We start from the raw sequence: 12,797 nt of genomic DNA on the forward strand, positions 1-12,797 counted from the left end.
GGCGGGCTGAGAGTTGCATGTACCCTCCCTGCACAGTTGCTAGGACCCAGGTACCGCCCCTCTCCCTGCACACCCCCAACTCCGCCCTGCTTCTCCCAGGGGCTGGCTGAGACTCACAGACCCAAGATCAGTTCAAATTTAACCTCAGAAAAGCCTGGAGAATCTGGGGTTCCATCCAGGCAACTCCCATGCCACATGCTGGACACTGACACAGGGGACACCTGAGACCCACCCTGACCCTCCAGGAAGAGGGAGCTGCTGGAATGGACATCCACACAGCACCTCCACCCTCTCACCCCACCAAGACCCTGCAGAAGCAATGGCTAGAAGCACTTGGCGCCCTCCACTATGTGCTGGCTTTCCTGTTTCTAGGTGAGAGGAGGGGGAGGCTGGGGTGCCTGGGGACAGCCCAGGGAGAGGACTGCAGGGAGGATGGCTGTGTGGTGGCCGGAACACCTGGACCAAGGGACAGGGACAAGGTCAAAGGAGATGCTCCAGCCAGGTGCTACGTGAATGCAGGAGGAGGAATGGGCTGAGAAATCCAGTTCTGGGAGACTCATGCTTCTTCCTCCCCTACCCCAGTCCCTTGTGCTGCCCTTCTACTATACTACCTCCTCTTCACGCGGCTCTGGCCTCTGACTGTTATCTACCTGATGTGGCTCTACCTGGACCGGGACACCCCCAGCCAAGGTGAGCTCAGGCAGGGCTCCAGGTGGGGAGAGATGAGGAGGCTGCCTAAGGCATTCGGCCACCCGGATCTCTGCCCGCAGGGGGACGACAGTGGAAGTGGTTAAAGACCTGGTTGATTTGGAAACATCAGAGGGATTATTTTCCTATCAAGGTGATGGCTACCCACCCCAGATTCACCTCTTCCCTCCTGTCCCATCCCCACCCCTGCCCCTGCTCACCCTTCCCTGTCCTGCAGCCTGAGCCCTGCTGCCCAAGGAACAGAGGGGCAGGGGTGGAGAGGTGGACCCTGAGCCCATCCCAGAACACTGAGCTCTTAGGTCTGCAGGGACAGAGGGCAGCACTTCCAACTATGTCTTCCTTCTGTCCTCTTGCTCATCTGTGCAAAGCTGGTGAAGACGGCAGAGCTGCCCCCTAACCAGAACTATGTGCTGGGATCTCACCCCCATGGAATCATGTGCACTGGAGTCTTCTGTAATTTCCTCACTAATTGCAACGGCTTCTCCCAGCAATTCCCAGGAATACAGCCCTGGCTAGCCACTCTGGCTGGCCTCTTCCACCTACCAGTCTTCCGGGACTACATCATGGCTGCTGGTGAGCCGCAAAGTTAATGGGGGAACATCCCTGTCCAGTGTGCTCCCTCCAGGAATCTGAAACTCATGTGAGAGGGGGACCAGGGCACCTGTCCTGAACACTGAGCCTACTCTGCAGGAGCAGGGGAGGGGTGATAGTGGGTGGTGGGAGGAGGGAGAAGGGGCCCCCCTTTCCATGCTATAGGGTTGGGAGAAAGACTAGGAACCCCAGGTGCAGTGCTGACTGCTCCCCACCTGCTCTTGCCACAGGACTGCGACCCGTGAGCCGTCACAGCCTGGACTTTGTCCTGTCTCAGCCCCAGCTGGGCCAGGCAGTGGTCATTGTCACCGGGGGTGCCCAGGAATCCCTGTACACAACCCCAGGACAACACTGCCTTGCACTCAAGAGACACAAAGGCTTTGTTCGCCTGGCACTGAGGCATGGGTGAGTGGATTGTGAGACCCCACGCTGGGCTGTGCTCTGTGTGTCCACCCCTCTGAATGCCTGCAGGTGATGCTGGAGTGTCCAGAACTGAGCATCACACTCCACACCTGGAAGCACCTGGAAGCACCTCAGGGTCTGGTGTCTGGCCTCTGTGGTGCCAAAGTCCCAGGCTCCCTCCACTCTCAGCACTTATTAGAACTTATTAGAACAAGGACTGTGGGACCAGAAATTCTGGGTTCTCTTTCTGATTCTGCCTCAAAAGCAAACCCTTGCATTTGACTTTTCCCTGAATACAAGGCTGGTGCCGGCCTTGCCCCAGGGCTGCAGGTGCAAACCCTGAGTGAGAAGGTGCATGTGCAAAGCCCACTGTACAGGCATTTCTCAACACAGGAGAGGCGTCTCCAGAACATTTTGTACAGACATGATCATGAGCTTCCAAGTGAGAACTGAAGAGAGATCTGAATCCATAAAGTGTTCATTGAGGGGGGTCAATGCAGGACCCAACCATCCCAATCTCTCTGCAGGGCATCCCTGGTGCCTGTGTACTCCTTTGGGGAGAATGACACCTTCAATAGTAAGGTTTTTCCAGAAGGCTCCTGGCAGTATGTGTTCCAGGTCATCTTCAAGAAGATCATTGGTTTTCCACCCTGTGTCTTCTGGGGTCGGAGTCTCTTCTCACCCAACTCCTGGGGTCTGCTGCCCCTTTCCACGCCCATCACCACTGTTGGTGAGTGCCCACCTGCACAGGAGCGAGCGATCATGGGGGCAGAGTGGACAACGGCAACCTTGCGCTTACCTGTGTCTCCCTCTCCTGCAGTGGGCGCCCCCATCCCTGTGCCCCAGCTCAGCACACCCACTGAGAAGCAGGTTGACCACTACCATAGGCTCTACATGGAGGCCCTGGAGCGACTGTTTGAGGAACACAAGGAAAGCTGTGGCATCTCTGCCTCCAGCCACCTCACCTTCCTCTAGGCCTGCCCTCACCTTCCTGGAGTCCTGAACCTGTGCCCTGAGTCCCCCAGCTCCTGCTCTGCCCCACCCTCTAATAAAGACTGTGGCGGAAGTGAGCACCTCTAGAGACATTGCCCTACCCAACCTTCCTGTCCTCTCATGCTACAGAGTCGCACATGGGATTGGCACTCAGGACCCTGATTCTCCCACCGGGGAGAGAGGACTCTGCCACAGGACCTGGGCATAGGCTTTCCCTCTATGAAGAAAGGCTCCTGCTTAGCCACAGGCCCTCCAGGGTCAGCACAGAGTGGTAAGGAAAGCTGAGGAGCAGGCCTTGAAATGTGAGTAGGATGGTGGTCCTTGCTGCTGGATTTAGCTGACCCTGACTCATACGGTCACTTGTGCACTGATTCAGCAGATGGAAGATCTCTCTATATCTGTAGCCTTAATTTTCAAAATAATTAAACAAATCTTTTAAACAAAAACTGAGTACCAGGTTTACCAGATAGTTGGGGTCTCACAGCACCCTCCAAATCCCTGTCCATGGCCCCAGTTCTGCTCCTGAACCGTATCTCTGAGAGGTGCACACTCCGTACCCACTAGCCCTGGTCTGCATCCTTGGCTGGGCTAGAATCTTCAGCAAGAAGACACTCACAGGGTGCTCTAGACACATTTTCGTGGTGATATGGCCACCACAGGAATCATTCTGAGGTCACTGTGCTGGGAGGGATGGGGCTTCGATGAAGACTGGGGGCTACCTCCAACAGCCACAGTCCCGAACAGCAGGGGTGGGCACCCTCAGCTCAGTGGCATCCTTCTGGACCCTCCTCTTACACTGCTGCCCCCACGTGGTCCTGATGCAAAAGGCCCCTGGCCTGGGGCTTCTCCCACCTGGGCCTGGCCTGGGGCTGTGCCTGTCTCTACTCTCTGCTGATGATCCCACCTCCACCTTCACCTCTGCTCATGGGCAGGGGTGAAAGCCTCACCCTCCTCCTACATGGATGGGGTCAGGAAACAACTTCTGGTCCCAGCACTGCCTGCACAGTGCCCTCCTTGCTCTTGCCTTCAAAACCCAGCTGCCTGTCTGCTGTGCAAACCTGGGGCTGTCAGGGGGTTGTGCTGGTTGAGCGAGGCTGGACACGGAGCCCTGAGCCAGCAGGTCCACTCTCAGAAGGAATCGGTGAGTCATTGTTGGAACAGGGGTGAAGGGAAGCCGTGTCGGGGTGCACCTGAGCTGAATGGGTGAGCTGTCTCAGGCATTCTGCCACCTGGGATCCCCCAGGGCATCCTTGATCCCCATCTTTTCCTTCCAGGAGAGCTAGAGCCTCCAGCTGCTCTGGGACACAGCAGGCAGGGCTGGGCTGCGTGTGGGAGCCCTGAGTACCAGCTGAGCATGGTCCCTGACCACTGGGGTTTCTGACTGTGAGGGTCCTGTGGAGCACGGATGTCCAGCTCTGGGCTGTAGGAGTGGGTTCTGCTGTGCTGTTTTACTGGCAGATAGGTGGCCACCCCAGAGCAGCAGGGTACAGCTGGCACAGATGGACGCACTGCCCACACTCCATGGGGAGCGATTTCTTTAGCAGCTCAAGGAGTAAAAGTGTGCTAGGTTGTTTCTGTCCATGTGCTAGTGGCTCTCACTTAGGCACATGACAGCCATTGGGCAACCATCAGGAGGGGATGATCATATGGCATTAGTGCATTTCTGTGATCAGTGGGAAGACACTCTGGCCTCAAAGCCAGCAGTGGCTCCTAAGGAGAGTCGAGAAGTCACTATTCAACATCCTACTCATTGCAGTCTCCAGTTTGGTTCCTGCTGCCTGCCTGCACCTGGAGACCACAAGCATACTGGCAAGCTACTTGTCCCCTCCCAGTATCTAGTGCAGGGCATCACGTACCACCCCCTCCCCCTGCACACATTCACCCCTGCCCTGCTCCTCCCAGGGGCAAGCCCAGATTGACAAATGCAGCACATTCAAGATCAGTTCCAGAAGAGATTACAGATTTGGGGGGCTCAAGAAAAGCCTGCTCCCATGCCACATGCTGGACACTGACACAGGGGACACCTGAGACCCACCCTGACCCTCCAGGAAGAGGGAGCTGCTGGGATGGACATCCACACAGCACCTCCACCCTCTCACCCCACCAAGACCCTGCAGAAGCAATGGCTAGAAGCACTTGGCGCCCTCCACTATGTGCTGGCTTTCCTGTTTCTAGGTGAGAGGAGGGGGAGGCTGGGGTGCCTGGGGACAGCCCAGGGAGAGGACTGCAGGGAGGATGGCTGTGTGGTGGCTGGGACACCTGGACCAAGGGACAGGGACAAGGTCAAAGGAGATGCTCCAGCCAGGTGCTACGTGAATGCAGGAGGAGGAATGGGCTGAGAAATTCAGTTGCCCTTTTACTATACTACCTGCTCTTCACCCGGCTCTGGCCTCTGACTGTTATCTACCTGATGTGGCTCTACCTGGACCGGGACACCCCCAGCCAAGGTGAGCTCAGGCAGGGCTCCAGGTGGGGAGAGATGAGCAGGCTGCCTAAGGCATTCGGCCACCCGGATCTCTGCCCGCAGGGGGACGACAGTACGATAGCACAAGGCACTGGGAAGTCTGGAAACAGCAAAGGGATTATTTTCCTATCAAGGTGATGGCTACCCTCCCATGAAATGCTTTGTCCCCTCCTCTACCTCCACCCCTGCACCTGCTCACCCTTCCCTGTCCTGCAGCCTGAGCCCTGCTGCCCAAGGAACAGAGGGGCAGGGGTGGAGAGGTGGACCCTGAGCCCATCCCAGAACACTGAGCTCTTAGGTCTGCAGGGACAGAGGGCAGCACCTCCAGCTGTGTCCTGTTCTCTATGTCTTCCTTCTCTCCTCTTGCTCAACTGTGCAAAGCTGGTGAAGACGGCAGAACTGCCCCCTAACCAGAACTATGTGCTGGGATCTCACCCCCATGGAATCATGTGCACTGGAGTCTTCTGTAATTTCCTCACTAATTGCAACGGCTTCTCCCAGCAATTCCCAGGAATACAGCCCTGGCTAGCCACTCTGGCCGGCCTCTTCCACCTACCAGTCTTCCGGGACTACATCATGGCTGCTGGTGAGCCGCAAAGTTAATGGGGGGAACATCCCTGTCCAGTGTGCTCCTTCCAGGAATCTGAAACTCATGTGGGAGGGGGACAGGGCACCTGTCCTGAACACTGAGCCTACTCTGCAGGAGCAGAGGAGGGGTGATAGTGGGTGGTGGGAGGAGGGAGAAGGGGCCCCCCTTTCCATGCTATAGGGTTGGGAGAAAGACTAGGAACCCCAGGTGCAGTGCTGACTGCTCCCACCTGCTCTTGCCACAGGACTGCGACCCGTGAGCCGTCACAGCCTGGACTTTGTCCTGTCTCAGCCCCAGCTGGGCCAGGCAGTGGTCATTGTCACCGGGGGTGCCCAGGAATCCCTGTACACAATCCCAGGACAACACTGCCTTGCACTCAAGAGACACAAAGGCTTTGTTCGCCTGGCACTGAGGCATGGGTGAGTGGATTGTGAGACCCCACGCTGGGCTGTGCTCTGTGTGTCCACCCCTCTGAATGCCTGCAGGTGATGCTGGAGTGTCCAGAACTGAGCATCACACTCACATCACGCATTGGACTTATTTTAGGCCCCTCTTGGCCTTACTAAATACCTTGTGCATTCCTGATTCCCCAGGCTTCTAGCCTCCTGACCCAGGCAGGGTCAGTTAAGCAGAGTAAAGCCCCCTGTGCTGAAACCCAGGGCTCTCAACTCCTGTCTCAGAGAAAAATTCTAGGACTTGACCTTTACCTCTACCCAACGCTGTGCCAGCCTTGCCCCAGGGCTGCAGGTGCAAACCCTGAGTGCGAAGGAAAGTCTACTGCACAGGCATTTCTCAACACAGGTGAGGCATCCTTCCAGAAATTTGTGTACACACATAGTCATGAGCTTCCAAATGCCTTAGGGAGAGGCTAACAGGAAGTCAGAGCAGAAATGTAGAACCCCCAACGTGCCAGTTTCAGGCAGTCCAGGACTTGACCATAACTCTGCTGTCTGCAGGGCATCCCTGGTGCCTGTGTACTCCTTTGGGGAGAATGACGTCTTCAATAGCATGACTTTCACCAAAGGCTCCTGGCAGTATGTGTTCCAGGTCATCTTCAAGAAGATCATTGGTTTTCCACCCTGTGTCTTCTGGGGTCAAAGTCTCTTCTCATCCAACTCCTGGGGTCTGCTGCCCCTTTCCACGCCCATTACCACCATGGTGATTGCCCACCTGCACAGGAGCGAGCGATCATGGGGGAGCAGTGCTTGTAATGGCAGCCTCTGACTCACCTGTGTCTCCCTCTCCTGCAGTGGGCGCCCCCATCCCCGTGCCCCAGCTCAGCACACCCACTGAGAAGCAGGTTGACCACTACCACAGGCTCTACATGGAGGCCCTGGAGCGACTGTTTGAGGAGCACGAGGAAAGCTGTGGCGTTCCGACCTCAAGCCACCTCACCTTCCGCTAGGACTGGCATCCTGGGGAATCCTGAGCCTTACTCCAGCTCTTGCCTTTTTTCTATCCTCCAGTATTGACTCCAGGGTGCCTTTTATCAGCATGAAGAGCTCCTGTTAGCCCAGCTGTGGGCCCAACTTCCTAGGCTGCTGTGGAGATTCAGTGAATGAAGACTGGAAGCCTTAGGACAGAGTCAGGCTCAGGACAAGAGCCAGGGGACACTCCTGCTGCTGTCATCACTCCAGGGTTACTTGCTCAGATGGGAGAGACTAATGGTTGCACATCTGTCTCATCAGCTCTGCTCTCTCTCTGACAGCACCTGGCACAGGCTCTTGGAGAAATCCCGTTGCAGGTTCAAGGTCATGGCTCTTGTGTCAGCTCAGGTTCTGTTCACACCTTCATGGCGAATGGGGGATCGAGTCCCATCAGGATCTGGATCACACAGTTCCCTGGGAAAGCAGCAGCAAATGGCCCAAGTGTTTGGGTCCTTGCATGGACATGGGAGACTCGGATGGAGGTCGTGACTGCTAGGCTTAGCTGGCTTAGCCTGGTGCAGTCATCTGGGATAACGATTCAGCGAATGGAAGAGCTCTCACTTTCTCTGTAACTGTGATTTTCAATATGAATCAAAAACCATTAAAAAGAAAAATCACCTCCAAACCACAGAGAAGAATAATTTGTGTCCCACAGCCCCTTCTAAATCCCCTAGGTAGCTCCTGGCACAGGGCCTGGTTCTCAGCGCTCCACATTCACTCCATGCAATGATGCCACCCTGGGGACTGATGCCCACACATGGTGTTTAAGGGGCTCCAAACCATATGGGAAGCTCAGCTCAGCATTGTCTGACTCTGGTGGCACCCCTTGCTCCTTGGCGCAGTACTGCTCCAGGACTGGGGGAGGAAGACCTAGTGGGAACACCCCAGGGTGCTCCTGGAGCCTCCTTGTGCAGTATCCAGGCCAGGATGCTCCCTCATCCCGGGAGCTGACTCTGGCCCTGCCAGCTCCTGGGTCACACCTGGTGCAGTGCACTGTGGTCACTAGAGGTTGCCCTTGGAATCATGTCCCTTCCCCTTCTTGGCCTGAGGATGTGAAGTCCCCCATACTGGTGATGGAGGCTGCAGGGGCTTGGGCCTGGGGTAGGGATGCTAGGGGAGGGCGACCAAGGGTGACCTCCTCCTGCCCTGTCCTTGCCCTGACCGTTGGCAAACCCGATGGGGATAGTGTGGGATAAAAATGAGACATTAGGGTTCATTCCTCCAGAAGTGACCGGGATGGGAGAGATGCACCAGCTCACACTCCTTACCCTTGGGATCCCAGCCTGGGATCTGGTCCCTGGGAGGTCACTGGGCAGCTCAGAGCTGCTTGGCCTGATGGCAGTCTTTGGTTTTCTCTGTGGAAATATCCTTGCTCTCTGTTTGAGAGGCACTGAGACTGAGACAGAGACACGGGGCGCTCCCACCCTCTGGGTCACCCCCAAAGGCCCATGAAGGCTTCATTGCCACCACCATGACCTGGGAACTCAACCCAGGTACCAGGTGGGTGACAGCAACCCAATCCTGGGTGTCTTGCCTGCTTTACCCAGACTTGCTACAGACAGGGAGCTGGGTGGGGCCAGAGCAGCTATTAGTCCAAGTTCTCTGGGCTGGGAAGAAGGACTCTCACACATCAGCCAGCGTCAGGCCCAGACTTGGTTCTGCCTGTACACCTGCTGGGCTCTTCTGTGAGAGTTTCCTTGTCTTTCTAAGGTGGGGACAGCCCAGATGTCTGTGGCCTGGAGCCCACTGGGGACTGGGTCTGCTCTCAGTCCTTCCCATGTTGTTTCTGCTGTGGGAGTAAGGACAGTTGCAGGCTTTCCCTACACAGCTCCTGTTGTAAAGGCTTTGGGCTTTCATGCATCAATAGCACCACCTGCTGACCATAAACCTCACCGGGCTGTCCAACATCTAAGCCCACCTGGACCTAGAACGCCTCCTTCTCTGGCTTCCATGCCCTGGACCCACGCTGTGACCATCTGTGGCCCTGGCACAGTCCTGACTCCTGACCAGGCAAAATGCAGGGTGCACCCTCCCCAACATCCAGACTCCATTTCCTGACAATGGGAGCAGCCCCCATGTGAGAATAGCATTGCTGTTGGTGGGAACAGGCAATGATGACACCAGCCAGGGATTCAGCCACCCTTGTCGCTGCCCCTGAGTCCTGGGACTCTTCTCTGCTGCCCAAAGCTCCACCTACAGGGCACTGGAATCCCCACTGAACTGCAAGCCGAACTGGACGTTCCGCAGCGAGGCCACCTCTGGGCCAAGACCACCTTGGGTCTGTGGCGGTGCTGTTATGAGTCTCAGTCCTGCTCTCAACCATTCCCCTCCCCTGCGACGCCTACGCGCAGCTTCCTGTGGCGCTCTGCTGCTCTGCCGCCTGCTCCTGCTATGGTCCCCATCCCCACATCGTGGGTAGATTGTCCCAGGGCATCCCTGTGTACACCTCCAGGCTCCCCTGCTCTCTTTTCCTTCCTTGATCACTCTGCCTCCCTGTCTGACTTTCAGTCTCCTTTTCTGACTCTCTCTTGTCCCCACTTTGTCCCACCTGCTTTGCTTGAATGGACTCCTGGGGAGAGTCTGTGAGCTAGAAATGTGGACTCTACCTCTGAGTAAGGTCACCTGCTTTCAATCCCTCCCTTTGATTCTCACCCTCGTCTCAACCCAATGCCTTAGGCTACAGGCCACCAATACTGCAGGAATGTGGGGTGCAGAGGAATGACAGGGCTTTCAGAGTGCCTGGGTGACTTCCACCATCCCATCCTAAGATCCACTTTACCAGAGCCCTGTTCCCCTACCTGCTAACTCTCTCCCCATGCGCACAGTTCAGACCTTCCCTTGGGTTGGACTTCACTCCAGCCCCTGATCATTTCTGGGGTTCCTGTGACCCCTCCCTTCCTTGGTGGGTCTTCTGTGCAGGGCAGCAAAGATGTTAGACATGAAGGTGGGACCAGAGCCAGTGGGTGAGGCCAAGAGGGGGGCTGCTCAGAGCTGTGGGTGCCCCTGTGCACAGCCCCTCCCTCTTGTCTCTCAGTGGGTCTCCTCCTTCTTGGGGTCCTGCCTGTTTGATTTGCCAACCACCAAGGAAAGTATATATCAGCCAAATAAGAATTTAAACAGTTTTATTTCAGGGAACTGTGGTCACGGGCTTCACCTCCCCGTGCGGCAGAAAGTCAGACCGAGCCACAGAAGATGGAAAAGCCAGGAAGAGATGTGCAAACCCCTCTTCACACGGAGGCCGAAATGGGGGTCCTCGGCCCTTATTTGGAGGGGGGATATGGGTTTGTGTCCCTTATTGGTGCAACGGTGATTTCACGGCCCCAGGCACCTGCCAGAATTCTCCCCTCCATTCCGATTGCCACCTGGGACCGGGTTGGAGGCAAACTCCACCCTACTATGGTTACCATGGTAACCATCACTGCCTAGCCCTACAAGCATGAGTCAGGGTGAAGAAGGAGAGGATACACTAGATATAAGAGGGGCAGAGACACTAAGCATGGATTTTATGGGTATGGGGAAGAAGAGGAAGCTGGTCCCAGCAGTTTTCTGAGTATCTAATTTCTCTACTGATGGGGCAATCGCTAAAGGCACCTCTCCACCTCCTTCTCATTGCAGACCAGATCCTGAGCCTGCCCAGCAACCCTGGAGAGCATCCTGGCCAGAGGAAGGAGGAGGACAGGATTTCAGGCTGCCCTCCCAAGGATCTTTCTCTTACACCTGCCACGAGGCCGTGGTCTTTGACCACTTGCTACTTTGTTGACTGAACGCCCCAGCAGAGTTCGCTCTGTCTGCTGAGGTCAGAACTGTCTCCATTTCAGACTGTTGATATCCACCCAGAAGAGTCTCTGGCAGGAAGAGTGACCCCCACATCTTGGGAAGGCAAAAGGACCACAGCACTTGTGGTTTCTGTCTGTTCTCTACTTGATGTGGATCAACATGGCCTGGGACACTCAAGCCAAGGTGAGCTCAGGCAGGGGAGACTTGAGGTGGCTGCCTCAGGCATTCCACCACCCGGATCTCTGCCTACAAGGGGAAGACAAGTGGGAGTGGCTAATATACTGTCCAAGAGGGAACAGCAAAGAGATTATTTGCCTATCAAGGTGATGGGTCACCATTCCCAGAGATGCCTCCCCTTACCCTCCTCTCTTCCCTGCCCTGTCCCTTGCTCACCCTTCCCTGTCCTGCAGCCTGAACCCTGCTGCCCAAGGACACAGAAGGGCAGGGGGTAGAGAAGTAGACTCTGAGCCCATCCCAGAATCCTGAGCTGTGAAGTCTGCTGGGGCAGAAGGCAGAACCTCCAGCTGTGTCCTGTCCTCTATGCTTTCCTTCTCTCCTCCTGCCCAACTGTGCCAAGCTGGTGAAGACGGCAGAGCTGCCTACCAACCAGAACTACTTACTAGGATCACACCCCAACAGAATCACAAGCACCACACCCTTCTATAACTTTCTCGTCAAGTGCAAAAATTTCTCCCAGTGCTTTTTGGGGCTGCAGCCCTAGATGACCATCCTGGCTGGCATCTTTTGTGTCCCCCTGTCCCAAGATTATTATATCATGCTTATAGCCAAGCCTCATGTTGATCGGGAGGAAACAGCCCTTGGCCAAGTGTTGCCCCTACCATCAGGATCCCCACCCCATCAAGAACACTGAATCTTCCTGGACCTTTGGTCCCATTCTGCAATGGCCAGTAGAGGCAGAACAGAGGGTTGAGCTCTTGCTTCTCATGAGGGAATAGGGAAGGTTATGACTGCTCCTCCCCACCCCACTCTTGTCACAGGACTGCATCCCGTGAGCCGCCCCAGCCTGGACTTTGTCTCAGTCCCAGCTTGGCCAGGCAGTGGTTGTCACTGGAGGAGGCCAGGACCTTTTTTCTACCTCCCCCTGGCAGCGCTGCCTCTAACTCCTGAATCACAAAGGTTTTGTACACCTGGTGCTGAGGCATGGGTAAGTGGACATGCAGGTATGGATGCTGGCCTGTTCTCTCTGTGGCCACTCAGCCGAGTGCCTGCAGGTGGCGTTGTGGATTCCCAGAGCAGGTCACTACTCTTGGCATGCAGCCGGAGATGCCTTGATCCCTCCCCTGTCCCTATTTCTCCTCCCCTCCTAGTGGCCCTCAGCACTCACCCTTAGTGAGGCATATTCAGACTGAAAGGAATGGGGGACCTGGGCCCAGAATCCAGTCTCTAGTTCAGATCCTATCTCAAAGCCCTTTAACTTGGTTCTGCCGAGCTTCAATACCATCATCTCTCTGTCTCCATCTTCCTATCTATGGGGCAGGGACTTCCCCTCTCATCTCCCCATGCCCAGATAGGAGTCTCAGAGGTCTGCTCTCCTATGCCAAGGCCAGGTTTATCTCTCTGCTGTCCAGCCCCAGGGTCCCAAGCACCGACATAGCAGGGTGAGGAGCAGCGAGGCCAAGGGCAAGGCTTCACTGGTTCCAGCTGCTCTGCCCCCAAGTTCCCACAATTTGGGGCTCCAGCCACTGAGGCAATGCCCCAAGGCTTCCTGCTGCCCTAGAGGGCCACCCAACAACAGACCCTCGGTGAGTCCCTGGGCCACAATTTGCCCAGGGTGGGGTGTTTCCAAGCTCCGAGCTGTGTAAGAGTTGAGCCTCCAACCCTAGAC

General features: G+C 56.1%; 2 protein-coding genes across 2 annotated transcripts; both read left to right on the top strand.

The window, feature by feature from the left end:
- Positions 1 to 263: 263 nt before the first annotated feature.
- Positions 264 to 2,676, top strand: LOC121151845 (2-acylglycerol O-acyltransferase 3-like). The gene is made up of 7 exons (XM_040973698.1): positions 264 to 372; positions 583 to 690; positions 771 to 841; positions 1,077 to 1,281; positions 1,530 to 1,704; positions 2,229 to 2,431; positions 2,522 to 2,676. Exons 1-7 carry the CDS (start codon positions 264 to 266, stop codon positions 2,674 to 2,676), a joined length of 1,026 nt encoding a protein of 341 aa, XP_040829632.1.
- A 2,084-nt stretch (positions 2,677 to 4,760) lies between these two features.
- Positions 4,761 to 7,152, top strand: LOC121151846 (2-acylglycerol O-acyltransferase 3-like). Its single transcript, XM_040973699.1, has 8 exons — positions 4,761 to 4,869; positions 4,929 to 4,937; positions 5,043 to 5,141; positions 5,222 to 5,292; positions 5,540 to 5,744; positions 5,992 to 6,166; positions 6,704 to 6,904; positions 6,996 to 7,152. Exons 1-8 carry the CDS (start codon positions 4,761 to 4,763, stop codon positions 7,150 to 7,152), a joined length of 1,026 nt encoding a protein of 341 aa, XP_040829633.1.
- Positions 7,153 to 12,797: the final 5,645 nt, after the last annotated feature.

Source organism: Ochotona curzoniae, unplaced genomic scaffold (assembly GCF_017591425.1).
Source record: "Ochotona curzoniae isolate NIBS_2020 unplaced genomic scaffold, NIBS_Ocur_1.0 contig_2321, whole genome shotgun sequence".
In the NCBI taxonomy this organism is placed as follows: domain Eukaryota; kingdom Metazoa; phylum Chordata; class Mammalia; order Lagomorpha; family Ochotonidae; genus Ochotona; species Ochotona curzoniae.